At 40.6% G+C, this 27,622-nt stretch overlaps 1 protein-coding gene across 23 annotated transcripts in view; it reads left to right on the forward strand.

Annotated features, from left to right (window-relative positions):
- MAP4K4 (mitogen-activated protein kinase kinase kinase kinase 4) overlaps positions 1–27,622 on the forward strand; it is a 191,377-nt gene that overhangs the window by 154,491 nt on the left and 9,264 nt on the right. For 2 of the 23 annotated variants that reach the window (XM_032419509.1, XM_032419514.1), the window contains exons 15-28: positions 122–334; positions 1,297–1,458; positions 4,061–4,294; positions 5,240–5,346; positions 6,799–6,950; positions 7,621–7,718; positions 8,330–8,338; positions 9,846–10,021; positions 10,515–10,635; positions 11,738–11,929; positions 14,001–14,118; positions 14,442–14,612; positions 20,303–20,446; positions 27,093–27,227. In XM_032419509.1, the coding sequence (XP_032275400.1) occupies positions 122–334; positions 1,297–1,458; positions 4,061–4,294; positions 5,240–5,346; positions 6,799–6,950; positions 7,621–7,718; positions 8,330–8,338; positions 9,846–10,021; positions 10,515–10,635; positions 11,738–11,929; positions 14,001–14,118; positions 14,442–14,612; positions 20,303–20,446; positions 27,093–27,227 (2,032 nt within the window). The remainder of the gene's footprint in view (positions 1–121; positions 335–1,296; positions 1,459–4,060; positions 4,295–5,239; positions 5,347–6,798; positions 6,951–7,620; positions 7,719–8,329; positions 8,339–9,845; positions 10,022–10,514; positions 10,636–11,737; positions 11,930–14,000; positions 14,119–14,441; positions 14,613–20,302; positions 20,447–27,092; positions 27,228–27,622) is intronic. The other 21 variants (XM_032419518.1, XM_032419519.1, XM_032419528.1 and 18 more) reach the window with 19 other exon arrangements.

The raw sequence follows: 27,622 nt of genomic DNA on the forward strand, positions 1-27,622 counted from the left end.
CTCTGTTATCAAACAAGGGGGACAAAGGGCATTGTCTTTTTAAAAAGTCGAGAATGAATCCAGAGAAGAGGCGAGCTCTGCAGTGTCCCATAGATTTAGTGTTCTCCTCTCCCTCTCCAAGGAGTGCCGATGGCGGGAGATGGAGGAGCACCGGCAGGCAGAGAGGCTCCAGAGGCAGTTGCAACAAGAACAAGCATATCTCCTGTCTCTACAGCATGACCACAGGAGGCCGCACCCGCAGCAGCCCCAGCCACCGCAGCAGGAAAGGAGCAAGCCAAGCTTTCACGCTCCCGAGCCTAAACCCCACTACGAGCCCGCTGACAGAGCTCGAGAGGTATTTTCTTTCCTTCGTTGCTTAAACATTGATCCGGTGTCCACTGTTCCCTAGAAAGTAATAGAATGACGCTTAGGAACTGTGTAATATTAAGGCTAGAATGGGGCATAGAGACCAGTTATGAGCCACTCTCTTGGTTTCCTAGCTGAGAAATTGCGGTTCAGAGAAGTGAAAGGACACTTGCCCAAGGTCTCTTATCTGCTTAGTGGTTTTTCCATAGACGACTAGAGTGCCTCTGTTAACAAATTGCAGAGGAATTGAACACTAAACAGAGAGAAGATTATATGGCAGAATCATTCTTACAATGTAAACAAAGGGAATGGTGGCCTGGTTAGCTATTTTTCCAAAACCACAATGAAAATAAAGTGTGGCTGTAGCCCCGTTTACTAACTTTTCAAAGACTGTGATTTGTTACTGTACTGGCACATTTGGGCTACCCAGAGCCTCACAGTAAGGATGTGGCAAAGCAGTAACTGTTTGGGGATACTAGGAATAGGGGGACCTGGGCAGCTTCTAGAGTGTGTTTAAACCTGGCCTATAGGTGGCATCCTTCTACCATGTCTCACCCTAATTCTAGGAACAAGTGTTCTGCTGATTCTGGAATGCCTTTATTTTTGGTAGAATAAAATGTGTTTTGGCTTCCTGATGATAATCTTTTAATCTGTTGTTAAGTTTGTTGTGACATTAATTTTTTTTTTCCTAGTTTGTCATCATGTACAATCTTAAGAATTCTTGCCAGATTTTAAAAGCTTAATTTTTATCTTCATAAGTATTTCTTTATCTCAAATCGAATTTTAGCCCTGTTTTATTTGTCCCCTCTCTTTTTAAGCCACCCCTCTCTTTCCTCGTAGTTGGAGAAAAGAGAAAATTTCTCTCTAGGGCCCTTCCACTTTCAGGCTTTCTTTGGGATCTCAGCTTTTCCCTACTAACACTGAGTTATGTCTTCTAATTCTCTGATGCAGGTGGAAGATAGATTTAGGAAAACTAACCACAGCTCCCCTGAAGCCCAGTCTAAGCAGACAGGCAGAGTATTGGAGCCACCAGTGCCTTCCAGATCAGAGTCTTTTTCCAATGGCAACTCCGAGTCTGTGCATCCTGCCCTGCAGAGACCAGCTGAGCCACAGGTAGCAACAGCCAGGTGGCTTTGGGCCGAGGAGACTCACACCATAGCTCACTAAGCCATGGGCCTGCTTGTAATGTTTACAGTTTGGTTTGTTACCACATTTAGAAAGAAAAGAGATTAGTAGGAGTGATTTTCAATTAACATACAGGCAATATACCCTCAGTTGATAGAGAAAAGGGGAGGGCTTTTTTGTTTTTTGTTTTTTAAGATTTTTGTTGTACTTACTAAGAATATCTAGACTCAGTGATTTCTTCTTTTAGTCTTTTTGTCTTCCCTATCTCAGATGTTCATAAACAAGTGCCTCCTTTCTCTAATACAAAAATTTTTCAGTTTAGGTTTTGGAAAGTTAGTATCATAAGTACATAGAGGGAGAACCAGAACCTTTTCTTAACCTTTGGTCCTCGGCTCCTGGCCGGTTCCATGAGTGGGCTTTAGAAAACCAATGTCTGCCCTGAAATTGCATGTATAATTTCTTGATTTTGTCCAACTGTGCATATTTTTCTGGGAAAAGGGGCTTTTATTAGATTCTCAAAAGGTTCAAGAGCCAAAAGAAAATACGCTCTAGTAGGTTAAGTGTGCATTCCCCTGAAGTAGGTCAGGGTAAAGGTTATGACCTTTCATTGGGTTGGCCAGAGCATTCTGCCTAGTCTAGGTGAGGGAGAACTTCCTCTGGGCTGAGTGCTGTGTGGTTAAAAGAGAACCCCCAGTACTATCCAGAGAAGGAAGGCAACAGCAGGGATTGCCCATGTTAAAGATCTGAATGATCCTTAAAACACAGATTCCCATTTTCTTACTGAAAAGTAAGTGACTTTTAGATATTTTGCTCCTTGAAGCTGTGTAATCTAGAATATTGGGAACAGGTTCTTAAGCCTGAGTTTACTTGTCACTGATGTTTGCAAATGTTAGGGGACAAAAGTTCATATTCTTGTGATAAAAGTAGTTGTGGTGTTCTGAAAAATCCAAGTGAGGATTTGAACATGCTTTACAATCAATAGTCTCAGTGTGGAGGAGTTGTTAAAAAAAAAAGAAGAACCAGACTAAACAAAGGGCATGTTTGTGGGGGTGGGGGTTATTGGGGGGCAAGGAGATACTTACATGGGGTCAGCAGTTTCTTGATTCACACGAGAGCTGACCCACAAGCCAGAGAGTGAGGAAAGCGGGACAGAGGGAAGGGGAAGAGGACTGGTAGAATAGATTTGACAACACTTGTATGAAGAGTCCAAGACTAAAATCTCTATTCTGAAAGTTAAACTATACCGCAAATTGAAAATTTTTATCTGTTTGGCCACTAAAAGTTTAAGAAATAGGAATTCCTGAATTATGTAGGCTACTTCTATATTAATTAACTAATGTAGTGCCTAGAGATAGTCTCCTTTTTCCTCCTTCTACCTAAAGTTGCTTTGGGCTGAAACCTCTACTTACGAAAACATTCTTTGAGGAGACTAGGATTCTATTTTGAAGCCCATTTTTTATTATAGTTACAGATAATAGTTTCATTTTCAAATTTTTCCCCCTGAAATTTTTAAACATTTTAACACTCTGAGATTATTCCACTCTGAGATTTTTCCACCAATAAGTGGAATTTGTCACTCTCCTGGACGTCATAGAAATCATGACCTGGGACTTATTCTGAATCTTCCATTTGGAGAGGTAGAACCAGTTGCGATTTGGATTTTTAGTTTTCTTAAATGTGTTGATATAATGGATAGCATAGCTAGAATTATGTAAATGGCAATCTTAAACACTTATTTTAAAATGATAAAATACAATAAAGAAAATACAGATTATTTCAGAGATTGCTTTACCAGCTTAAAAAGCAACCAGATTAACTCAGGTGACAAGTAGTTGTCCTGTTTCTTCAGTTGTCAGGTAGAAGGCATATACTCCAGTAGCAGTCAGTAGAGGGAATGATAGTACTGAATATTCCTAAAGAAACCAAAATTCCTTTTCTTCTAACTACTATGAACATGTATGGAGATCTCTAAGGTTTGAGTGTTTTAGGACCTGGGAGAAGAAAGAGGCAAAATCGTGGGTGTATTTGAAAAGTTGGCTGTTTTTAAGTTGTATTACCATAGTCTGCCAACACACAAGGGGTTTGTCTTTGCTCATAAATGTGTTGTTTTGTGGTTATTTGGTCTGAAACCTTATGCTGCCAGGTGCCATGAGGATGGATAGCTAGGTCTGAATGTATGACAGTGTCTGTCTTGTGATTTTTCTTTCCTCACTCTCTCTCTCTGCCTGTCAACTCTGCTTTGACATGGATGTGCATGGAGCACGTTGTCCTCCCTTTTAGGACCGGAGGTCTACCAGGGTTTTTTTGTTTTGTTTTGTTTTGTTTCATTAATCTTCATGTTTACTGCTATCTGTAATGTTAGTCTGGATATTAAAAGTTTTCTTTATAAATGTACATTTGGTTTTTTCTATATATTATGTTCCCCAGACTGCTTTTTCACTTAGAAGTGTAACTGTTCCACTGCTTGGCTTACCTAGGACTGTATTGCCCCTGTTTGCCTTTCCCCATTTCTTGGTTTGGATTTGGTATTGACCGGAAAAGCGTTTTATGCGGAACGCATTGAATGTTTTGTGTTTTGTTTTCTTGTAAGGTACAGTGGTCCCACCTGGCATCTCTCAAGAACAATGTTTCCCCTGTCTCGCGATCCCATTCCTTCAGTGACCCTTCTCCTCCCAAATTTGCACACCACCATCTTCGCTCTCAGGACCCATGTCCACCTTCCCGCAGTGAGGTGCTAAGTCAGAGTTCTGACTCTAAGTCGGAGGTACCTGACCCCACCCAAAAGGCTTGGTCTAGATCAGACAGTGACGAGGTGCCTCCAAGGGTAAGAAGCAGAAAGACAGATGTGTGCTGCTTTTTTCCTTTTTGTTATTTTTTTTTTAATTATTTATTTTAACTAAGGGTATGGTGACTTCACCAGAATGAAGGGGCAATGAAACTTCAAAGGAACTTTTTACAGTGGGGAAAGTTCCATAGTTACTCAGTTAAATTCAGCCAGCAGCCAGTTAGCTTTTTATGGTTGTCGTTAACTCTATACTTAAACACAAAGTAACAGAATAATATATGAGTAGGTCTATAAAGAATATACTCCTAGAACAAAAAGAATCAAAATATATTTTAGCTGTTGTCTTAAACATTTATACAAAAGCTACAAATTATTTTGCAATATTAATGAATATCAAAATTTTCAGAAAAGGTTCTTTTAAGAAAAATTTTACATTAAAATTCCAAAAAAATGATTTTTTTTTTTTAAATTGAGGGATTTTTGGTTTCCTTTTCAATTTTTTGTTGTGTTTTGGTAATTACTTAATGGTGAAATTAAACAAAAGGCACATTTTCATTTCGTTTATTTTTCCTCCACTTGGAATTTGCTTCCTCTGAATATTTTCTTGCTTCCTACCAGTCTTTGTTTCCTACTGATCCATTTGTAGACCATTGTTTGATTCCTTTGAGCTTATTTTCCTGATTCTCACATTATCTCAGCAAAATGCTTTGTATGTCCCTTGCCATGAAGCTTCAGTCCAAACATCATTTGAATGTTACAGAAGCATAGAAAGGCTGTTTGTCCTGGCTCCTTTGATGCCTTTGACTGAATTTTCTCTATCGTATTGTATCAGTGGAGGGCAGAGAAGGATCAGGGATGGGGGGTGGGGGGTAGTGATAGTAAGGCTCACATAAGTAGGACTGTTCTAAAAATATGTTTTGGTAAGGAAATCTTTTTTCTTCTCATATTTTCAATAATTTAATTGCTATGTTTTTCTACCCAAAGGTTCCTGTGAGGACAACGTCTCGTTCCCCTGTTCTGTCCCGTCGGGATTCCCCACTGCAAGGCAGTGGACAGCAAAATAGCCAAGCAGGTCAAAGAAACTCCACCAGGTAAGAGAAGAGGGAAGCTTAAAAACAGGTTTACTGCATGGCATATTACATCATGTTTGTTTTCATAAAAATGTTCATAAACATGGAACGTCTGAGGTAAAGAGATGGTCACTTTATAAAAGAAAAACTGCCAGAAAATCCATTATCGTGAATAACAGCAAACTGGTCTCTAGTGAGTCTGAATCCAGTTGTGTATTTCAGCACTTTTAAAATGAAAACTCTCTGGCTCTGTAAGAGCAAGTGGATGGAACAGCAGGGAAGGCATGGGAGAGATTAAGAGAATTGGAACCTGAGGGAGCTTATCATCTAAAGGATGTCCCAAGTGCTTTGGATTGGTACAGAAATCACAAACAGGCTACTAAAGAAAAGTCACTGGTTGACTTACAGTCTGTAATAAACTAGTGAATTAACCAAATAATATTTTTAGGTTGTGGAGCTGTTCTGCGTACTATACAGTAGCTGTTAGCCACATGAAGCTACTTAAATTTGAATTTAACTTAATTAAAATTTAATAAAATTAAAAGTTAATTTCCTTAGCTACACTAGTCACATTTCATGTGCTCAGTAGCCACATGCAGGCATGGCTACCATGTTATTACCAGTCAGCTATATATATATATTCATCCTGTCAAGTGATTTCCATTGGCCAGTGCCATCCTAGGGGAAGGAAGGAGCACTGTGTTGACTATTTTGTACTTAATCATCACTGAACCTCTGAAATTAGCCTTCTGCACGTGGAGCCTTGATATAACTTGGAGCACAAAGGTGGGTGACAGACCAGAATCTGCAGAGAGCATTCTTAGTCCTTAAATGATGACGGTGCACTGTGGGATTCTCCTGTGACTGAGCCTGTATATTAATTGTGTTCTAGCAAATTTATGCTCTGGGTGCATCCTTGGCCAGGGAGCATTGTAGCCTATGCTCTGTCGCATTTCTAACTCCGTTCATACAAAGTGTAAGTGTCAGCTCTTAATGGCATTGATGGACAGTGAGATCAACAGCCTAGAAGCAGCATAATTTTGTGTGTGACTATATTAAGTGGAATTTTTTTTATAATAAGAAACTGAGTTTATAGCTGTGACAGGAATAGTAACACTTTTCGACTGAGCAGTTGCATTTCCTGTCAGTCGTGATGAAGATTTGGGGTCTGGCTAATGGTAGCCTGTTATTTAACATTTTTTATTTAAGCTTATCTGAGATATTTCATACACCCAAAACTAATGTAACGTTGTGTGTCAGCTACAATTTAAAAAAGGGTATCTGAGATAAAAACCCATGAATGATGTCATTGTAACTTTTGATGAATTTAATGTTGAATGCTGTTTTTAGGCCATTTTTCCCCTCATTTTACCTACATTTCAAAGACATTGGTGGACACATCATGCATCTGTTTATAATTTGATACTACATCTTGGGATAATGCATTAGCTGTTCTCTCTTCTTTTCTAACAGCAGTATTGAGCCCAGGCTGCTGTGGGAGAGAGTGGAGAAGCTGGTGCCCAGGCCTGGCAGTGGCAGCTCCTCGGGGTCCAGCAACTCAGGATCCCAGCCTGGGTCCCACCCTGGGTCTCAGAGTGGCTCTGGGGAGCGCTTCAGAGTGAGATGTAGGATACCTTTGCTTTTCCCTTTCCCCATTAACGCTATTGGGCTATATGATCAATATATTGGAGATCCTTTTCAATCATGTAAAAAGGCCTGTAGTTTTTTTCACAGCTGCATATCACAAAACAGTGTTTCGGTGCAGTTTGCTAATGATACCATAATCTTAATAATACAGAGTTCACTTTTGAGAGCTTATACATGCCTAGCACTGTGAGCACTTTATATGCATTATCTCATTTAATCCTTAAAAGAACCCCATGAGAGAGAGATGTATTGTGTCTCCATTTTATAAACTTAAAGCAACTTCAATTTAGTGAGCTGAAGTAACTTGTCCAAGGTGATTAGCTAAATGTCCGAGCTGGGATTTGAACCCACTTCTTTCAATATGGACTCCCATCAGTGCTGTCATTATTATTGGTTATTTTAACCCTCAAAATAATAAACTGATGAAAATCCCCTCTATTGTATTATTGACATAGTGTAACAACGTATTGTGAATACACATTAAGCAGAGTCAGGTCTGCGTGTGGAGACCTGCCTTGAGTGGGGCTACCAGAAGTGGGCAGGAGGGAAGGGGAGAGAAACAAAGGCTAGGTGGGCTAGGTCAGATTTGTGACACACATCTCTGTGCTTATCTGTTTCTGCCTTTCTTGTTTTTCTTGAATTTCACAGCATCATCCAAATCTGAAGGCTCTCCGTCTCAGCGCATAGAAAATGCAGTGAAAAAACCTGAAGAAAAGAAAGAAGTTTTCAGACCTCTCAAGCCTGCTGTAAGAATTATACAAAATCAGTTTTATTTATTCTAAGCTTGAGTGAGTGAGGTCTTTCTATTAAAAATACGTAGTCGAGAGGCCTGCAGTCCTTTCTGTGGCCGCCCCCTCCCCCCACCCTGCACAGATTTGAAGAATTAGAAGGAATGCCATATCCTCAGACATATTTGTGCACACCCCCACCCACCTCGCTGTTGTAGTAATTTTTTTTTTTTAAGTACAAAAGAGAGAAAAGCCTTTTTATTTTTATCTTTGCTCAGCATTAACCTTGACATATTCTTGATGAGTTGGGCATTTACAAAACTGGTTTTTAGAGTAAATATTTTTACATTCCCTTTTTCTTCAGCTCACCTATTGATTTAACTTCTGCCTTTTGTTACCGGGAGTGACGGTTGTGACCTCCTCATACTTGGCCTGTAGTCCTTGTTGCATTAACTGACCATGTAACTCTGCCCATTGTGGGATTGTAAGCCTTTTGGAATTTTGATTTCCTGCTTGAATTGATTCCTGTCCTTCCCCTCACTCCCCTTCTTTCTCCCATGCTTCCTTGTGCTGTGCGTTCTTCATCCCTGATGGCTTCTCCGGCTCAATGAAACTGCTCTGCGCTGAAGGGCGAAGTGGTAAGCTCCATGTCTGGAAAATGCCGCAGCCGAGCAGCATTCCAATTGCCTCTTAAGCTTAGATTATAGTCCATCTACATTTCCTTTCCTCCTTCAACTTGCCTTTTTTTCTTTTCTAGAATTCAAAAGTTCTAAGCTTCTGCTTTATCTTTTTTAACATAGAATTTGCTGTGTATATTTATTATTATTACATAGAACTTCTAAAAATAACTTCTTAAAAAGCCCCAGTTGTAATCATGAAATAGTAAGACTGAAGGTCCGATACTCTGTTATTTCAGAGACTCAAGCTCAAAGAACAGCAACATATTCATAACTGCAGAGAAGGAAGCTCCTTTGGAACTGCTAAAAAGGGAAAGGAAAAATGACTACATAGCCCGCTTTTTTAAAAAAAAGTCATTACTTCTCAAATATAATGCCCAAGTAGAAACCTTGGACTTCTGCATGAAGATGTAGAGTATAAATAATAATCACGCTTAAAAATTATCTGTGGATAATTGCATATTAAAATATCTCAGTATGGAAGGGGGCGCCTGGGTGGCTCAGTCGTTAAGCGTCTGCCTTCAGCTCAGGTCATGATCCCAGGGTCCTGGGATCGAGCCCCGCATCGGGCTCCCTGCTCCGCGGGAAGCCTGCTTCTCCCTCTCCCACTCCCCCTGCTTGTGTTCCCTCTCTCGCTGTGCCTCTCTTTCTGTCAAAATAAATAAATAAAAATCTTTAAAAAAATAAAAAAATAAAAATAAAATATCTCAGTATGGAAGAATCATGGGAAATGAAGCTGCTTTTGAATAATGTCTTTTAAAGTAGATTTCCTTTCTGTCTGATGTTCATATTTGTTGGCAGTATTGCAGGAAAACGTGGGTCAGGTGGTGCCAGGGAAGCACCTTACCTCCTGCCCACAGTAGCACATGCTGCGTCCACTTTCTCACTTCCTGTGCCATGGACCTTCTTAGGAATGTGGCAAGTTGTTAACACTCCGTGAGGTCAGATATACTCACTTTTTCACTTTTCGTAGGTCTGAAATTGTTAAAATAAAAGGTGGAGTTAAAAATAACAAGTTCACCAAAGAAAAACTTTCAGCCCAATTTAACTAAAATCTTGCTTTCTGGGTAATCTCTTTGAAAGTAGACTTTGTTATATAGGCAGAACTCCAAGGATTTTCCTTCACAACATGTGTTGATCTAGAATTTTATGTTAGGGTTTTTAAAAAGCACTGTTAGCCTATCGTAAGCAGATTTATGTTTTTTATTGTTGCGAGATTTGAACTATGTACATTGGTAGCTTTTTATTTTTCCCCCTATTTTTTCACATTTTTTGGTCTGTTCTATCAAAAGCTTTAAGAGCTCACCTTCCTATGTTACTGGTAGATACAGAATAGCTTTACAAAATGGATGTCGTGGCTATTTTATCAATAGTTAAAATGAAGAATGTCTCATAATTTGCTGTTTTCTTCCCAGTATCCCCGGCGCACACCCCTTTGCCTTACTCTCTTTTCTGTCCTGTGCGTTAGGATTTGACTGCACTGGCCAAAGAGCTTCGAGCAGTGGAAGATGTGCGACCACCACACAAAGTGACAGACTACTCGTCATCCAGTGAGGAGTCAGGGACGACAGATGAGGAAGACGATGATGTAGAACAAGAAGGGGCCGAGGAAGCCACCTCTGGACCAGAGGACACCAGAGCAGCGTCAGTCCTTGGTGTATTGTAGAGCGGCTGAGAGTGTCTCCACTGAACTTTTTCCATTTAGAACCAGTTTTTTCTAAACCTATCCTGACTTTATGAACATTTAACATGGAGTTCTCCTGGGTTCAGCAATAGGCAGCCTTTGTGTTCTTCCCCCTTCTCTTTGTCTGTGTGCGCGGGTGTGTCAGTGCTTCTCCCCAGTACCCCAGTGTATTTTATTTTTTTCTTTTTAGTTTGACAGTATGACAAAAGGGAAGTTTCAGTTCAGTTGAACCACATTAACCATGAGAATTCATTTAGATGTTTTTGCTCAAAAGCAGACTATACTGGCAGACAGTTCTTTGTTGAAGGGGAAGAGCTAAACATTTGTTTTCTTTGAGGAAACTCTATCTGTAGCCTGATCTCGTCTTAGGCCTTTGGGAAGGTGAGGAATCTAAACAGGATGTCCTCGACTCATGGGATGATAGCCCTTCACTTCTGAATTTTGTCTCAATAGGTCATCTCTGAATTTGAGCAATGGTGAAACAGAGTCGGTGAAAACCATGATTGTCCATGACGATGTAGAAAGTGAGCCAGCCATGACCCCATCCAAGGAGGGCACTCTCATCGTCCGCCAGGTACCTGTGTCTTCTCTTTGTTGTTAGAGGCAGAGCTTCTCCTGTAGTCATTAACCCACTTGCTCATTCACTCACTCATGCTGTTTCTACATCATCATCTGTTTTCATGTTAACAAGACCCAGAGGGTAGAGTGTCGGGGGCTAAGGAGGCAGGTATGCTGCATGCCAAGAAGGTAGCTAGCAGTCTTCCACCCCACATTGCTGCTCCTCTGCATGTTGTGCGGCAGCCCTCATTCGAGCACCACGCTGATTCTCACAGTCTGTGTCTGAGTAGTAGAAAAGCCACAGGGAGTCCCTTCAGCAGGCTCGCAGAGCGAGGAGGCAGAGCCCAGGCTGGAGCAGAGCAGCCACGGAGGTTCTGCAAAGAGCTCCCAGCTCTGAGCGTCCGCCGTGCTGCAGCAGGAGCAGCCCTTAGGCAGGAGCAGTGGACGAGCGGATGAGCCTCATCAGTCACAGGAGGGCCTCGTGGAGCAGAAGGGTTGGGAGGACTCTCTTGCGTGTTCTAAAACGTTAGTTTCCTCACTTGTTGAATATTAAATGTGTACCACCCTGATGTGCTCAGTTCGGATTACTCAGCTTTACAACTGTCTGTTCATTTCTTAGCTTAGAAGACAGAGAAGTGATGTGCTTCCCATGACATAGAACAGGCGCCTTTCTAGTGTTTTGGACTTTTCCTGAGTGTGTTTCATGCAATGGCAATGCATTTGGATAGAAAGTGGGAAGAACGTGGAAAAGACCAGGATTCAAAGAAGCGACAGGGTACTCTCTAGAGCTTTAGACAGGAAGATTTTTTAAGAAAAAAAAAAAAAAAAGGGCGAGTGGTTTTGGTGACAACAGCTAGTGTGGCAGAGAAACCAAATTAGGCAGTCACTGACGCTCAAGTCCTGTGGCCACCAGATGATGAGGTACTTTGAATTCTGTTGGCTCAGTCGAGGCATTCGGCGAGGAAGTGTGAACAACTCCGACCAGTTTCCTGTGGTCTTTCCTTGATTATTTAACAGAGTTTGAAAAGTCACACAGCACCTTTAAGTCAGTTATCAGTAGGGTCATAGGGAATGTCAGCAGCGCTTGAGCGAGACGAGTGTGCCTGTTTTTTCTACAGAGTACAGTTGACCAAAAGCGCGCCAGCCATCATGAGAGCAATGGCTTTGCCGGTCGCATTCACCTCTTGCCAGATCTCTTACAGCAAAGCCATTCCTCCTCCACTTCCTCCACCTCCTCCTCCCCATCCTCCAGCCAGCCGACACCCACCATGTCCCCACAGACACCCCAGGACAAGCTCACTACTAATGAGGTATGTCTCGCACCACAGCTGGCTGCTTTCCTAGGGTTTGACCAGCACTGCCTAGTAGCTAGTTTGCAGAGGAGACCTTTCCCACGCCCCTCACCCCTCCTTCCCCACCCGCTTTCTTCTGTCACCTACCCTTCTCCCCAACCCCAAGTAACATGTTTCAGATCTGCATACAAATCCCGTAACCCTAGATCAATGTCCCTCCAACTTGCCAGTTCACTGTTTACTTTTCTCTAGATAGGTGTAGTTGCATGGCTTTCTTTATTCAGTTTATTTTTTTTAAGTCTAAATAAAATGATTGCTGTGTTCTCAGATCCATTATGTATTTGGCATGAAATTCTTGTAGTCGTTTGTGGAATCTGCCCTTTTCATTCTTTTTATCTGACAAATAAAATATAGAAAAATTTGGTTAAGCAGACCTGGCCTTATCTGGACACACTTGTTATCCTCTACAGGAATCTCCTTCAAACAGGGCTGGTTGGTTTTTTGTTTTTGATGGGGGGAGATTGTTGGTTGGTTAATCATTTGTTTTCACCAGCCCTGTTAAAAGGACTTCTTTCCTTGAAATTCACAATCACTCAGAGTTGTAAGAAAAGGCCAAATGATTTTTAGGGAAATCTAGAAAATTAGGATGCTAAGAAGAGCAAAGGTCTGAGCATGCTTTTAATTTAAAATTTTGAATGGGAAATCCTGTGTGCTCGTTTGAAGGCTTGGCTGTGGTGCTCAGTCTGGGTGCTAGGTGGGTGATGCTTTGATCTTTGGAATAAGATGATGCCCCCAGTGCAGTGACAGAGTCCACCTTGAGCACCCTGTACTAAATTAAACAAGTGGTTTGATTTCTTGGGAGGTTTGGTTTAAATGCATTTGCCTAACAGTTGAAGGAGGTTGAAAGTGGCATGGAGCTTCAGCCAATCTTGTTAATGTAAGCATTTAACTGCGAGCCTGCTCCTATTTTGGTTCCCTTTTTAGAAAGAATCAGAATAATCCTCTCCCCCTGAGGAGCAGGGCCAAGTCAACTGCTTCTAAGGTGGGCTTGCATAAGATTGGCCATTGGGTGGATTGGCCATTGATCTTAGGACAGGGTGGGAAGCTTGCCTGCAGGCAGCTGTGTCAAGTGGAAGAGAGAGCCTAGGGAGCCTAGGTGGGCTTGGGCTCTAGGACATGGCGACTTTTAGCTGCCCATGGAGGGCGAGAAAGTTTTCAGGACTAAAAAGCACTTGATTGGAAGTGTTCTTTTTTCTCCAGTGATATATCCCACCTACACTCACATTTCTCCTTATATTTATATTTAAACTTGGCTCCATTTTGCTCTAATGTACAGTATTTACTATAACCCTTAACTCACTAAACTGGCAAGTTTATTTTTCTGTTTGTTTTGTTTTTAATTGTCATTACATTTCCACTTAACAATTTGTTTCACTTTCTTTGTGTTTTTTTTGGTCTTAAGTTACACTATTAACCAAAACACTAGTGCTCCTAAAAGAGCAAAAGTATGTGCCATATCTTGTCATTTGCACCTTTGACTAATGAGCCCCTGTTCGATACGGGTTTCCTGATGATGCGCCTAAAATGGTGGTCGCCAAAGCTTCTGTAGCTTTCTGGCAAGAGGCTCATGTTAAAATGAATAATACGAAGTAAAGATTTGCCAATATTCCAACAGAAGTTAATTGGCCTTTTTTGGGCAGAAGAGTAAATTCAGAAATTGATGAACTGAGATAGACATTTCAAACCTCCTTTAGGAGTTTTTATTATAATTATTTATTAAAAAAAAAAAACACAACAACAACCAGGAGCATGAAGTATAGATTTTGTTGGTAGCTCGCAGCATTCCTGTCTTAGATGAACAGTATTTCTGAAAAGAGATGTAGCTCTTTTGGTGGTTCCAGGTTGAACAGCCTGCTGGTGGGGTGTGTTGTGCACATGCAGAGGCACCCCTGAGAGTATCTGGGGGGAATGATGCAGGAGGAATAGGTCTTCCTAGTGGGAAACCATGCAGTACAGAAGTGGATTGAAATGTTTTATGTTCATCTTTTTAATGTCATTTGTATTAATAAAATTGAAATTTACATTGCAGACTCAGTCCGCTAGTAGCACACTCCAGAAACACAAATCTTCCTCCTCCTTTACACCTTTTATAGACCCCAGATTACTACAGATTTCTCCATCTAGTGGGACAACAGTGACTTCTGTGGGTAAGTAAACTAGCAACAAGAAAGCAGCTGACAAACAGGACTCGGTCACTTTGTGTTGCTCTTTCTGGTGGCTTAGGCATGGCACGGTGGTGGTTTGTAGGCACAGACCTCAGATACAGAAACACCCATCCTGCTTGCATTGCCTTATTTGCAATGAGCTGCATAGTCAGTTTCCTTTTTCCATATACATTTCTTACAAATTTCTTTTCCTTGACAAAGATTTGGTTATAACATGTGAATATTTACTTGAGGTGTAGTCGGGGAGGGAGGCAGATGCAGTGTTTGTGTGTGCAGAAAATAATTTCAAGTGTACTGTGTTCTAGTTGGATTTTCCTGTGATGGAATGAGACCAGAAGCCATAAGGCAAGATCCTACCCGGAAGGGCTCAGTGGTCAATGTGAATCCCACCAACACTAGGCCACAGAGTGACACCCCGGAGATTCGTAAATATAAGAAGAGATTCAACTCTGAGATTCTGTGCGCTGCCTTATGGGGTAGGTATCTTACTCCTACTGTGACTGTCATCGTTTTATTTTCCTGAAGGGTGGACTGGTCTTTTAGAGAAGGTACTATTTTGGACAGTTTGGGGATTTTGTAAAGAGTTGTTGACAGATAAGTGGGAAGACTTCCATGATGCCCACCCTTGTTACCTTCTCCTGCAGAAACAGGCAGGTGTATGTGCGGGCTTGCACTTGTTTCAGCCACCGGGTATTGGAATGAAGGATTAAGTTAGATTGCTTTTTAAATGTTTCCGTTGAACATTTTTGCCTTGCTCTTCATGACTTGGGCCTAACGTGGAAATGAAGCTTTTAAAAGCAGTCTGCCATGGGCCACAGTGTGCAGAAGGAGCCTGTGGTGCCATCTTCCTGTTCCTTCTCCACGGTGGTGGTGCAGCCTCTTCACAGCTTACGACAGCACGAGAGGCTATGCCTGGGGAGGCTGCCACGTGAGGCTCTGCCCTCTCTCATTTGGGGGCTGGCCTCTCTGTCTCCCCTGAGCCATTACCTTCCTCACTCCCACAGATAGACCCTCTCTTGGCTGTACCTTGTCTTCCAGTCCCACACTTTGTTCTTGTTCTCCTTCTGCCTAAACCCCGAAATCAGCTTTTTTAGCAGGGACCCTCTTTCTAGTCCATTTCTTCATCCCTTGAACGCAAGTGCCAAGTGGACAGAAGACATGCGATCCATTTTGGTTTAAGTGCACAGCACATCGACCTCAACGTGCTGTTTGTTGGAGTGTTCATGATGGCCTCTGCATCCCCAGTGACCACATCAGCCCTCCTGTCCCTGCCCACCTTACCCCTCACCCTCAACCCCTAACCTTGGTAAAGCATTGAGGCTGACGTGAGGGCCTCAGCACTCACCTCCTGAACCTCGAGATGTTCCTCGTTCCTGTTGAAGAGAGCGTCTGTTAAAAGTTCCTCCTTGTCCACCTTTTAGACTTGTATGTGTCTGTTGACTTCTCTCCTGCCTCTTTCCCAAGCTCCTGCTCAGCCTCTCCCTCGGGGTTCGGGAGAGTCTTCTCCCCTCTGCAGACATACCCACTTTTTCTTTCACTCTTGCAGCTCTGGATTTCGCTCCTTGTCACCACTGAGTATCTTAAGTCCCCTAATGATCATAAGGCCTTTTCTGTATTAACCTTGTAGGTAAAGGTAACAGTAGCCACTTTGAGGGGATTACTGGGCTCGCGTACGGCAGCTTGGTCACCGCACGGCGTGCTGAAGTGTTGCTCTGGGAATGCCAGTTGTGATCACATCACAGGGTTGAATTCCACCGTGTTTGGTCTTTCTGAAGGCCCTTTGTGGGGAGTGTGTATCATCAAAATTCAGTACATTACAGTTCGTATAGAAATTAAGTAAGTTAATTCTTTTGAAATTGCTGAAGTAATTTTTATCTAGAATGTTTGCACTTGGTAGCAGTCTTACACTGATTTTATATTCCTCTACTGTCCTGCAAAGTGCTGGACCCCATTTTGTGCCATTAAATGATTTTTTAACTAAAATCCTTCTTTTTCCTAATTAACTTCTTTAATACCTCAGAGAAGAGAGTATCTCGAGCTTGTGTTTTTAAAGATGCAGTGGAACTTTCCATTTTATCAGTAGGTGGAAATGAAAGATAGGCAGATGACATAAAGTTGAAATCTGTTTCTGTAAATTGGTATATTCGAACTTTTCCTTGGCTTGGGGCACATCAGTGGTGGGTTTCCTTAAACTGCCTGTGATAGCTAAGCTAAAAGGTAAGTTAAAAAAGTAAGCCTTTTAAGTTAAGTTTAAAAATAAGCCTTTCAGAGACTTAGACCTAGAAAAGTTAAAACAAGTACTGTAAGAGTGGTAGACTGACAAGGGGAGAAAATTCAGAGGACACTGTAGTATTAGTTTGAAATGGTGACACATTTAAGGTCTGCTGACCAGTGTTGGATAGGTTAGATGGGTTTTTTTGTGCCTTCTTGGAACATGCTAGCCTCAGCATTCTTTTTTAATCATGTTACATAACTGACTTTTGTGAGTTGCTGTATATTTATTATATTTTTGTAATAAGACACTTTTCCCATTTGCAGCCAGGATTATTTTAACACATATTTTGAACATCATTGTTCCCACCCCTTTTTTTTTTTTTTTAATTTTTTTAAATAAAATCTCTACAGCCAACGTGGGGGCTCAAACCTATAACCCCGAGATTAAGAGTCGCATGCTCTACCAACTGAGCCAGCCAGGCACCCCAGTTCCCACTCTTAATAGTAAACTGCAGTTTACTACAGAGCTTTGCCTGTAATATCATCATAAAATTTAAAGGAAACTTTAAATCACATGTTATAAAGCTCTTAGCCATTTTTCCCATCAACCTATACCAGATTCCTATGAATACAATTGCAGTGCCTAGTACAGCTTACCTTTGAGCAATTATATCTAACAGTTGAAAGGTTTAAAAAACACATTTATAAAAGGTTATTGCATCATGCAACTTAATTTTTTTCATAGGCCCATAATTTCCAAGGTGGTTATTTTCCAGTGACTGTCAATATTCCATTGACTGCTAACACTCAGTACTTCACAAAATTACACAGTTCTTGGAAATATATAATGGAGAATTACAAGGAGTGTAAGTGCCAAAATATATGCATTCTTTGTGTTTATGAATAGACTTTTTCAGCTTTGTCTTTTATTCCTTTATTAATTCATTACTGTAAAATCTTGATTGATGTTTGGATGCTATTTATTTTTGGAAACCACAAATAATAGGAAGATTTCAAAGGCTCATACTTCTGGTAGTTATTACTAGATTCTTGACATGGATTTTTTCAGCTACTTGATATTGAAGATTGGGAAAATACTGACATGCTACACGAAATGGAACCTTTAGAATGGACTCTATCTGTAAGCAACTCTGTCAATTAATGTTTTGTTTTTCTGCTTCAAATAACTGAAACTAGTTAAAATTATCTCACCTGGGTATATGGAGGGAAAACACTAAGAATAATGTCCTATTATAGTTCTACATTTGATAGGGAGATAGTCACCACAAAAAAGTAAAATGATACGAAAATGAGTGGAGCATTACATAAATGTTAATTTCTCTTACAGTGATGATAAATGAGTTTTTAAATTGGACAGCAATTTTTTTCTTAAAATTCAGTCATTATCTGATGTGTATGATATTTCTATTAAAAAACTTTTTTGTGGAAAACATGATGGCCTGCCTGTAAGCCTTAAAAAAGTGTAAGGCTCTGAGCCCCAGTTCAAAGCCACAGTGTTACCTGGTGAGTAAAATATCAGTATCAACCATAGCTGCACTGGCTGTTATGATAACCACTAGTCTCATGTGGCTATTTAAACTTTAAATGAATTAAAATAGAAAATTGAGTTCTTCAGTTGCACTGGCCATATTTCAGGTGCTCAGTAGCCACATGTGGCCATTGGCTAACACGTCCGACATCGAGGTACAAAGTTCTGTTGGACAAGGCTGGTCTGGATGGCACATGCTAAGAATCTTAGTTATAGGTGATAGATTGAGCCATATGCATTCATAAGCCTTTTTCCTTATCTGTGCAAATGGTCATATTTTGAGGGTTTTGTTTACTTTTAAGGATCACTCTAGATGGATAGTGAATACTCAGATTTTTCTCTTTTCCCAAAAATTCGAGAGGCTTCCCTCAAATTTTTGGAAGCTGTTTCATAGTATGCCAGGCTCTAACAAGTTCTCGCTGCCGTTGTACTAGGTGGAAAGCACCTGTGATTTGGTGGAAGTGTATGTGGGGCAGCACTGACAGGGATACTCTCATAAAACTTAGGGCAAGGGCAAGATGGAAACCTGCATCATATGCCTAATAGATTTTTAATGGGGTACTTTTTTCAGGTCACACTATTACCGGAAACTGTAGATGTCTAGAATTTATGGGCACCTCTTTACACGTTTTACGTTTTTTGAGGACTCTAGGGATTGTGTTATGTTAGCTTAGAGCCTAAAAGTGCTTCGGCATATTGGTAACTGTCATCCTCGTGAGCCTGGCACTCTGTTAGTTGGTGAAGTTCTTATTTGATTTTGAATGGCAGTGATAGTAACTGCATATGTAAATTCCAGGTTCCCAGCTTCCCCAAGATCCCAAAAGTTGCTTCCAGTTTCCTCAACAAGAATTGCTTGGGTAGATTCTGTCCTCCAAGTGTTCGGGTTTCACTTGCTCAGTACGGAACAGGCACAGAGCTGAGTGGGGGCTGGGAGAGTGTTTCCTTGTTGCCTTCACAGTTGTTTGTTGGAAGTTTTCTGGAAGCAGGGTGTGTGTGTGTGTGTCTGTGTAATAAAACATGGATCCTGTGATTCAGGAAATACATGCTATTCTTTCCTGTCTTTCCATCTATCTGAAACTATTGATTGAACAGTTTGTAAAAGCACAGATACTTTCTGTCTCAGTGAGTTTATTAGCCAGTTTAGGGAATCAGTGCAAACATGTATGTGCCCAATTGTGTAGGAGTATAAGGTGATCTGTACTACATGTTACAAAGTTGGTTTAGACAATGAAGGTTAGAGGTCAAGGAAACAAGGCATTTAGGGAAATAAGGGAATGAAAAGAGAGAAAAGTAAGTTGGTTCAAGGTATGGAGAGATTTGAATGCCAAATTGAGGCTTTTATACCCACCTATAGAGAGTGTATAGTTCTGAAAATATGGTAGGACCTAATGAGTATTGTAAGATTAGGATTGTTTTGATTGCTGCCATGAGAAGGTAGAGGGAGGGTGTTGTAACAACCTCTGTTAAAGTCTCTGTCCGTCAGTTACAAGGTGGCCAGTGCCTCAAGTAGGGTGGGAGCAGAGGAAAGGGAAAGGAAGGAGGTCTCCTCTGGTTCTGGTGGTAAGTTTGGCTGGTTGTATGGAGCAGGTGGTGGTGCTGTTACAGAAAAGGCAAAAGTTGAGAAGTTGGTCTCAGTAGAAATTTACAGCGGGTAGAAAAGCAGGTGGAGTATGGAATTATGAGTTGATGGTTCTGAGATGCTCCTCCAGCAGACAGACAGCAAAGGAGAAATCTGTGTTTAAGAAGCAGAAAAGGTGCGTGCAAACCAGGAAGGAGACTCAGTGCAGCTGGAGAGTGGGAAGACCATGGCAGCACATAGAGAAGCCAGGACTGCTCCCATGGGGTGGTCACGGTATTTTAATATTCCTAAGAAGTTCAAGGGACAGAGGACTGAGTGCCATTGTTTCTTTTTTGATGATGACGGAGAATGGTCTTTAAGAAAACCTTAAGGTGAGTGATGGATTGGTCAGAAACTGGTAAGGATTTGAGGTGGCTATTTATAGCTTGTGCCAGACGTTTGCCGATGAAAATAAAGACAGATAAAGGAAGCACGAAGAAGTCATGGTATCCGACAAAGGTTTGTTCAAGTGTCTAATGTGGCTGAGATACAGAATCTGTAACACCAAGGAGATGGTGAGCTCGAAACATTCCGGGGAAACTGGTGAATTATGCAGGAGATTGAGGGGATGTGGTGTGCGTGTTTTCTCTTATATCCTTTTTTAAACTGCCACTTCTCTATTTGTTGTCATTTGGTCACTTTAACCTCTGACTATTCCAAGCATTTCTTTTTGTGTGTGATTAAGGAAACCACTCTTTTCCAGATAGGTGCTGTTATCCTTTCCATACAACCAGACTTTGCCAAACACAGCATAAAATTCAGGTCTTTCTGTGTCCTTGAAACAGGAGTGAATTTGTTAGTGGGTACAGAGAGTGGCCTGATGCTGCTGGACAGAAGTGGCCAAGGGAAGGTATATCCTCTGATCAACCGAAGAAGATTTCAGCAGATGGATGTCCTTGAAGGCTTGAATGTCTTGGTGACGATATCTGGTAAGTGTTCATTTAGTAAAGCAGGATTGCTTCCCAGCACTAAACTTCCATAGTTCTTTCTTTCTTTCTTTTTTCTTTTTTTTTTAAAGATTTTATTTATTTATTTGAGAGAAAGAGAGCACAAGGTGGGGGGGCAGAGGGAGAAGGAGAAGCAGAAGCAGGCATCCCACTGAGCAGGGAGCCGGACGTGGGGTTTGATCTCAGGATCCCTGGGATCCGGACCTGAGCTGAAGGCAGACCCTTAACCAACTGAGCCACCCAGGTGCCCCTAGGTCATTTTTTGAAGTAATGGCTAAATGAGGTAAAACCATAGCATGGTTTTACAATAAGGTGATAGAAAAATGTATTCAGATGTGACTGACAAGTACACCCTGAATCTGTGGCTCCTCTAAAGAGCAGTCTTGACATGCACTGTCTAGTAGACCTCTTCCACGTGACCACTCTCTGCCCTGGCGCTTGTGGGGCTTAATGTGGCTTCTCTAGCATGTAGGTTTGTGCCCACTTCCACCCACAGGACTCTTTTCATGCAGAAGGAACTCTGCCACGATGATAAAAGTACCATATTATGTTTTTTTTCTTACATCAGTTAACACTTACATAAGTTGCTTTTTTTTTTTAAGATTTTATTTATTTATTTATTTGACAGAGAGAGACACAGCGAGAGAGGGAACACAAGCAGGGGGAGTGGAGAGGGAGAAGCAGGCTTCCCACAGAGCAGGGAGCCCGATGCGGGGCTCGATCCCAGGACCCTGGGATCATGACCTGAGCCAAAGGCAGACGCTTAATGACTGAGCCACCCAGGTGCCCTCATAAGTTGCTTTTTAGAGAGTATTTTTTTCATATAAATTATGTAATATATGTTATTCTAGAAAATAAGAAACTAGTCAGAAAAGCAAGTAGGAGAAATGAAATGTAAAATCATCCAGAGATACTATACCTATTGACTCTTCAGTTTTTAACTTCTCATCTTTAAGTGTACACACACTCAATACAGACTTAAAGGGGGAAATTCTGCGTAAAAATGGTTATGCAACATTTCAAACATACAGAAAATAATAATGAGAGAATAATTACATAATAATGACACCCACGAGCTGATGAGTTACTTTTTTTTTTTTTTTTTAAGATTTTATTTATTTGCGAGAGAGAGAATGAGAGACAGAGAGCATGAGAGGGAGGAGGGTCAGAGGGAGAAGCAGACTCCCTGCTGAGCAGGGAGCCCGATGTGGGACTCGATCCTGGGACTCCAGGATCATGACCTGAGCCGAAGGCAGTCGCTTAACCAACTGAGCCACCCAGGCGCCCTGATGAGTTACTTTTAACAGGTGTTAAATACACTCTTGTACTTGTGGTTAGCATCCCCTGCCCCATCTAGCTGCCATGGTAACCACTGTAGTGAAGTGAGGGTGTATCTTATTCATTCTGGTTTGTCCAGATCATGTGGCTTGCTCTTTCCATGTTATTAAACATTTCTCTATGACATCTGTTTTATGTGGCTATAGAGTGTTTCTTTGCATACATACTCTAAAATTTATTTACTTCTCTTGTCTTTTAGTTTAGCCCTTTTTTTCCCTCTCATGTAAACATTTTCACGTACATCTCGTAACTTACTTAACCATTGTGCATACGTATCCATGTTGCATAGATAATAATTTCCTAATAATTTGTATTATTGCTGGAGTCAAGAGTATGCAAAATTGAAACACTTTAAATAGGTCTTACAATAACCAGCAGCAATTTTGATTTAATCATCTGCTAACTCAGCTTCTTACATTTGTTTATATGTAACATTTCTCAGAGTTATTTTAGTTTTCAAATAGGCTTTTGGTTGTAAGTAAAAGACCTTTGTTGAAATGCAGAAATTTCTCCATCCATCTCATACTTAAATGAGAAAGCAGCCATTTACAACTTGAGTGTTGACAGGGAGTAGGTTTAAAATTAGAGGAAATATAAATCTGCTGCTAAAAATGATTTAAACTTCATTTTGTGATCCATTGAACAAGACGATTTATGGGGATCACTGATCAGCTGACAGCAGTAAAAATTTTTTGGTCTACTTTTCTGTATTCTTTTCCTTATTTTATTTTATTTTTTTTAAGATTTTATTTGACAGAGAGAGAGCAGGAGAGCACAGGCAGGGGGAGTGGCAGAGGGAGAGGGAGAAGCAGACTCCCCACTAAGCAGGGAGCCTGATGCAGGGCCTGATCCCAGGACTCTGGGATCATGACCTGAGCCAAAGGCAGTCACTTAACCAACTGAGACACCCAGATGCCCCTCTTTTCCTCTTTTGCAATGGTTTCTACAATCATGAAGGTAATATGTTAATTTTGGGAAGCTTTGAAAATAGAAAAAACTTAGGAAGAATAAAACAAAATGCTACCCCATCTCAGAGACAACTCTTGTTGACTTTTTTTTATATTTCCTCCTCATTTTTTTTAAAGATTTTATTTACTTATTAGGGAGAGAGAGAGAGAACAAGCAGGGGAAAGGGCAGAGGGAGAGGGAGAAGCAGGCTCCCTGCTGAGCGGACCCTGGGATCATGACCTGAGCCAGAGATGCTTAACCCACTGAGCCACCCAGGCGCCCCTCCTCCTTCTTATTTCTGTAAATATTTATCACAATATGGGAATGAAACATTATATACATAAAACTACATGGTTTTTGTTTCATTTAACATTTTATTGAATATTTTCCCACATTCAAAAAGTCTTCAAAACCTAAAAAGATTAAAGTGCAAGATGTAATACAGAAAGTGCACAGATTATAAGTATATACTCAGTGAATTGTCACAGTTAGAATCCATCCACCTAGGATCCATTCACCTACCCTGGTGAAGAAATGCAACAATCCCAAGTAGCCCAGAAGCTCCCCTGCAGTACCCACTCTGCTGCCTCCCAGTCATTGCCCCCCTGGTCCCCAGAGGGAAGCACTGTCTTTTAAAATACATTAGGTTGGTTTTACCTTCATTGAAGTGAATTGATATAAATGGTAAAATGGTAAGCATTCTTTTGTGTCTGGCTGTGTTTTTTTGAAGAGCACCTTTTTTTTTTTTTTTTTTTTTAAAGATTTTATTTATTTATTTGAGAGAGAGAATGAGATAGAGAGAGAGCATGAGAGGGGGGAGGGTCAGAGGGAGAAGCAGACTCCCTGCTGAGCAGGGAGCCCGATGCGGGACTCGATCCTGAGACTCCAGGATCATGACCTGAGCCGAAGGCAGTCGCTTAACCAACTGAGCCACCCAGGCGCCCTGAAGAGCACCTTTAAGTTTACAGAAAAGTTGAACAGAAAATATAGACAATTCCCATATTACACCCCCACCTCCAGTTTTCCCTATCATCTGCATTAGTGTATCACATTAGTGTAATACATTTGTTGTAATTGATGAACCAATATTAACAATATTATTATTAGTAACTAAAGTCTGAAGTTTACATTGGGGTTCACTCTTTGTGTTGTACAGTTCAGGGTTCTGACAAACACATAATTATCCACCATTACAGACTGATTTCACTACCCTAAAAATCCCCTGTGCTCCATTTATTCATCTCTCCCCCAAAGTCCCTGGCAACAACTGTTTTTTTTTGTTTTTTTTGGTTTTTTTGGTCTCTCTATGACCTTCTCCAGAATGTCATAATTGGAATCATGTAGTATGTAGCCTTTTCAGACTGGTGTCTTTCTTTAGCAGTATGTATTTAAGGTTCTTCCATGTCTTTTCATGACTTGATAGTGCGTTTCTTTAGTTGCTGAATAATCTGTTGTGTGGATGAGCCACTTTGTTTATCCATTCACTTATTGAAAGACCTCTTGGTTGCTTCCAAATTTTAGCAATTATGAATAAAGCTGCTATAAATATCTGTGGACAGCTTTTTGCATAGACATAAGGTTTCAACTCATGTGTTTAGTTAAAAACCTAGGAGCATGACTGCTGGAGCGTAAGATAAGGCTACATTTAGCTTTGTAAGAAATAGCCAGCCTGTCTTCCGAAGTGGCTGTATCGTTTTGATTTTCTACAGGCCTCAAATGAAGAGTCCCTTTTGCTCCACATCCACATCAGTGTTTTGTGTGGGTCTATTTCTGGGCTCTCTGTTTTGTTCCATTGATCTGTTTTTCCTTTTGCTAATACCATATTGTCTCGATTATTTTAGCTTTATAATAAATCTTGAAGTCACATAGTATCAGCCCTCCAAAGTTGTTCTTTTTCAATATTGTGTTGGCTGTTCTGGCTCTTGCCTTTCCATATAAACTTAGAGTCAGCTTATCAATATGTATTAAATAACTTGATAGGATTTTGATTGGGATTACATTGATTCCCTAGATGAGTAGAACTGATACTGTAGCAATATTGAGTTTTATCCATGACCATTGAATATATCTCCATCTGTTTAGATCTCCTTTAATTTCTTTCTTCAGAGTTTTATAGTTTTCCTCATAGAGATCTTATTTAAGGCTCCTTTGTTAGATTTATAACTAAGTATATCCTTTGACTTTAGTGCTTTTTTTACTTTTTTTTTAGGATTTTATTTGAGAGAGAATGAGAGAGAGAGAGAGCACATGAGAGGGGGCAGGGTCAGAGGGAGAAGCAAACTCCCTGCTGAGCAGGGAGCCCGATGCGGGACTCGATCCTGGGACTCCAGGATCATGACCTGAGCCGAAGGCAGTCGCTTAACCAACTGAGCCACCCAGGCACCCCTTTAGTGCTTTTTAAAAAAAGATGTATTAATTTTTTAAAGAGGGGTGGGGGAGAGGGAGAGAATCTCAAGCAAACTCTCCATTGAGCATGGAGCCTGACGCAGGGCTTGCTCTTACAACCCTGAGATCATGACCTGAGCCAAAATCAAGAGTAAGACACTCAACTGACTGAGCCACTCAGGCCACCCCTGTTTTTAGTTTTTCTGTAGATGGTGCTGTGTTTTTAATTTCAAATTTCCAATTGCTTATTGCAAGTATATAGGAAAGCAATTGACTTTTATGTATGAACCTTATAACTTGCAACCTTACTATAATCATTTTATTAGTTACAGGATTTTTTTTTTAGCCAGTTGTTTGGTATTTTCTACTTACATAATCCTGTATTTCTTCCTTCCCAGTTTGTATACCGTTTGTTTCCTTTGTCCTATTGCATTAGCTAAGACATCTACTTTGATGTTTAGGATTGGCAAGTGGAGACACCCTTCCCTTGTTCTTAAAGAGGAAAGTATCTAGTTTCTCACCTTTAAGTATGGTATTAGCCATAAGTTTTTTATACGTGTTCTTTAGCAAATTGAAGCAGTTTCCCTCTATTCCTATTTGCTGTGAGTTTTCGATCATGAAATGGATATTGGGTTTTGTCAGATGTTTTTTCTGCATCTGTTGATATGATCATATGATTTTTCTTTTTAAGCTTGTCAGTATGTCTAGTTTCTTTTGTTCAACATCATTTTGTTGTTGTTGCTCATAGAGCTATTTTGTTCCACTTCATTTCTGTGTATGACTGTACCACAATTTATTTGTTCTACTGTTGATACATGTTTGTGTTTGCTGTTTACAGCTCTTAGGAACAATGCTGCTATGAACATTCTCATTTGTATTTGGGGGCTCATACACACACATTTATATTAGAGAAATTACTGGATCATAAGTAGGGTATGCGTATATCCTACTTTATTAGATAATGTCAGACTTTTCAAAGTGGTTCTAACAGTTAACACTAGTTTCTAGTTCCTCCACCTTCCCTACTTTTAGTACTATTGTTGTTTTTTTTAGTACTGCTGTTTTTTTTAATTCTAGACACCCTGATATATGAAATTATATATCATTATGGTTTTAATATGCATTCACTAATTGACTATTGAGAGCAAGTACCTTTTTTAGGTATCTATGTGGTAACTTCTTTTGCCTGTTGTAGTCGATTGCCCACTTTTTCTATTGGGTTTTCTCTCTTCTAAGTGATTTATAGGTTGTGAGTCCTCTGTCAGCTCTCTAAGTTGTACCAACCTCCAGTTTATGGCTTTTTGCTGGATTTGAGTCCCTGCCTTGGGTGATTTATTTAATCTTTCTATGCTGTCTAATGAGAAATAATAGCTACTCCAGAGAGTTTTGAGAATCAGAGGACATTATACTTGTGAAAGCGCTTTATAAGTTCTATTGGTTGTATTGCTGTGTAGGTGTTTGTATTACTTTGTGGTTTATGAATACTGACTGTTTACATAAGTCTAAGTTCTTTATTCTTTTAAAACCTTTTCTTTTGGGGCTCCTGAGTGGCTCAGTTGGTTAAGCATCCGACTCTTGATTTCAGCTCAGGTCACGCTCTCAGGGTCGTGAGATCAAGCCCCGCATCAGGCTCTGCGCTGGGCGTGGAACCTGCTTAGGATTCTCTCTCTCCTTCTGCCCCTCCGCTCTCATCCTCTCAGTGTCTCTCTCTCTCAAATAAATAAATAAATAAATAAATAAAATCTTTCCTTCTAACTCAGTCCTATACTTGATAATAATTCTATAGGAGTTTCAAAGTCCATCTGAATAGCTTAAATTGAGGTTCTAGTAAAATTCATAGAGATGGTTCCCTTAGAAGGATATTTGTTGTTCATTGACGTTTCTTTGGCTACTATTGTTATTAATGATGGTATCTACTTTGAATATGCATGTAAAATATTTATATTTGTTTTGCTAGGCAAAAAGGATAAGTTACGTGTCTACTATTTGTCCTGGTTAAGAAATAAAATACTTCACAATGATCCAGAAGTTGAGAAGAAGCAGGGATGGACAACCGTGGGAGATTTGGAAGGATGTGTACACTATAAAGTTGGTAAGTTCCAGGAGGGTCATGAGGTTTTGTTTTGCAGGGTTTAGTTAGTGTTGTTTCTGATCCCCCTCGCTCATTTCTGCGATTATGTTTCTAAGGCATCGTCTAATCCTGAAGTGTCATCTAGACTCACAGTGCACCTTTTAGCATAACACCATTCATTCCTGCTGCTCACCCTGTCCTCTGTCCGTCTCATCCTCACAGTTCATCCTGTAAGCGAGGCTTTTCACCCTTCCTCTTTGACAGTCCACATTCTTCTCTGCAAGCTGTGGCCACAAGAACCTCTCTAAGGAAACCTTGCCAAAGGAAAGCCAGCCAATTTGGATTCTTGCTTTGCGCTCCAGGCCTATTCTCCATTTAGAGGACTTTGGGTTCTTGGCAGTCACTGATAGATAGTT

The sequence above is a fragment of the Phoca vitulina genome, unplaced genomic scaffold, assembly GCF_004348235.1.
Source record: "Phoca vitulina isolate PV1807 unplaced genomic scaffold, GSC_HSeal_1.0 scaffold22, whole genome shotgun sequence".
NCBI classification, from domain to species: Eukaryota; Metazoa; Chordata; class Mammalia; order Carnivora; family Phocidae; genus Phoca; species Phoca vitulina.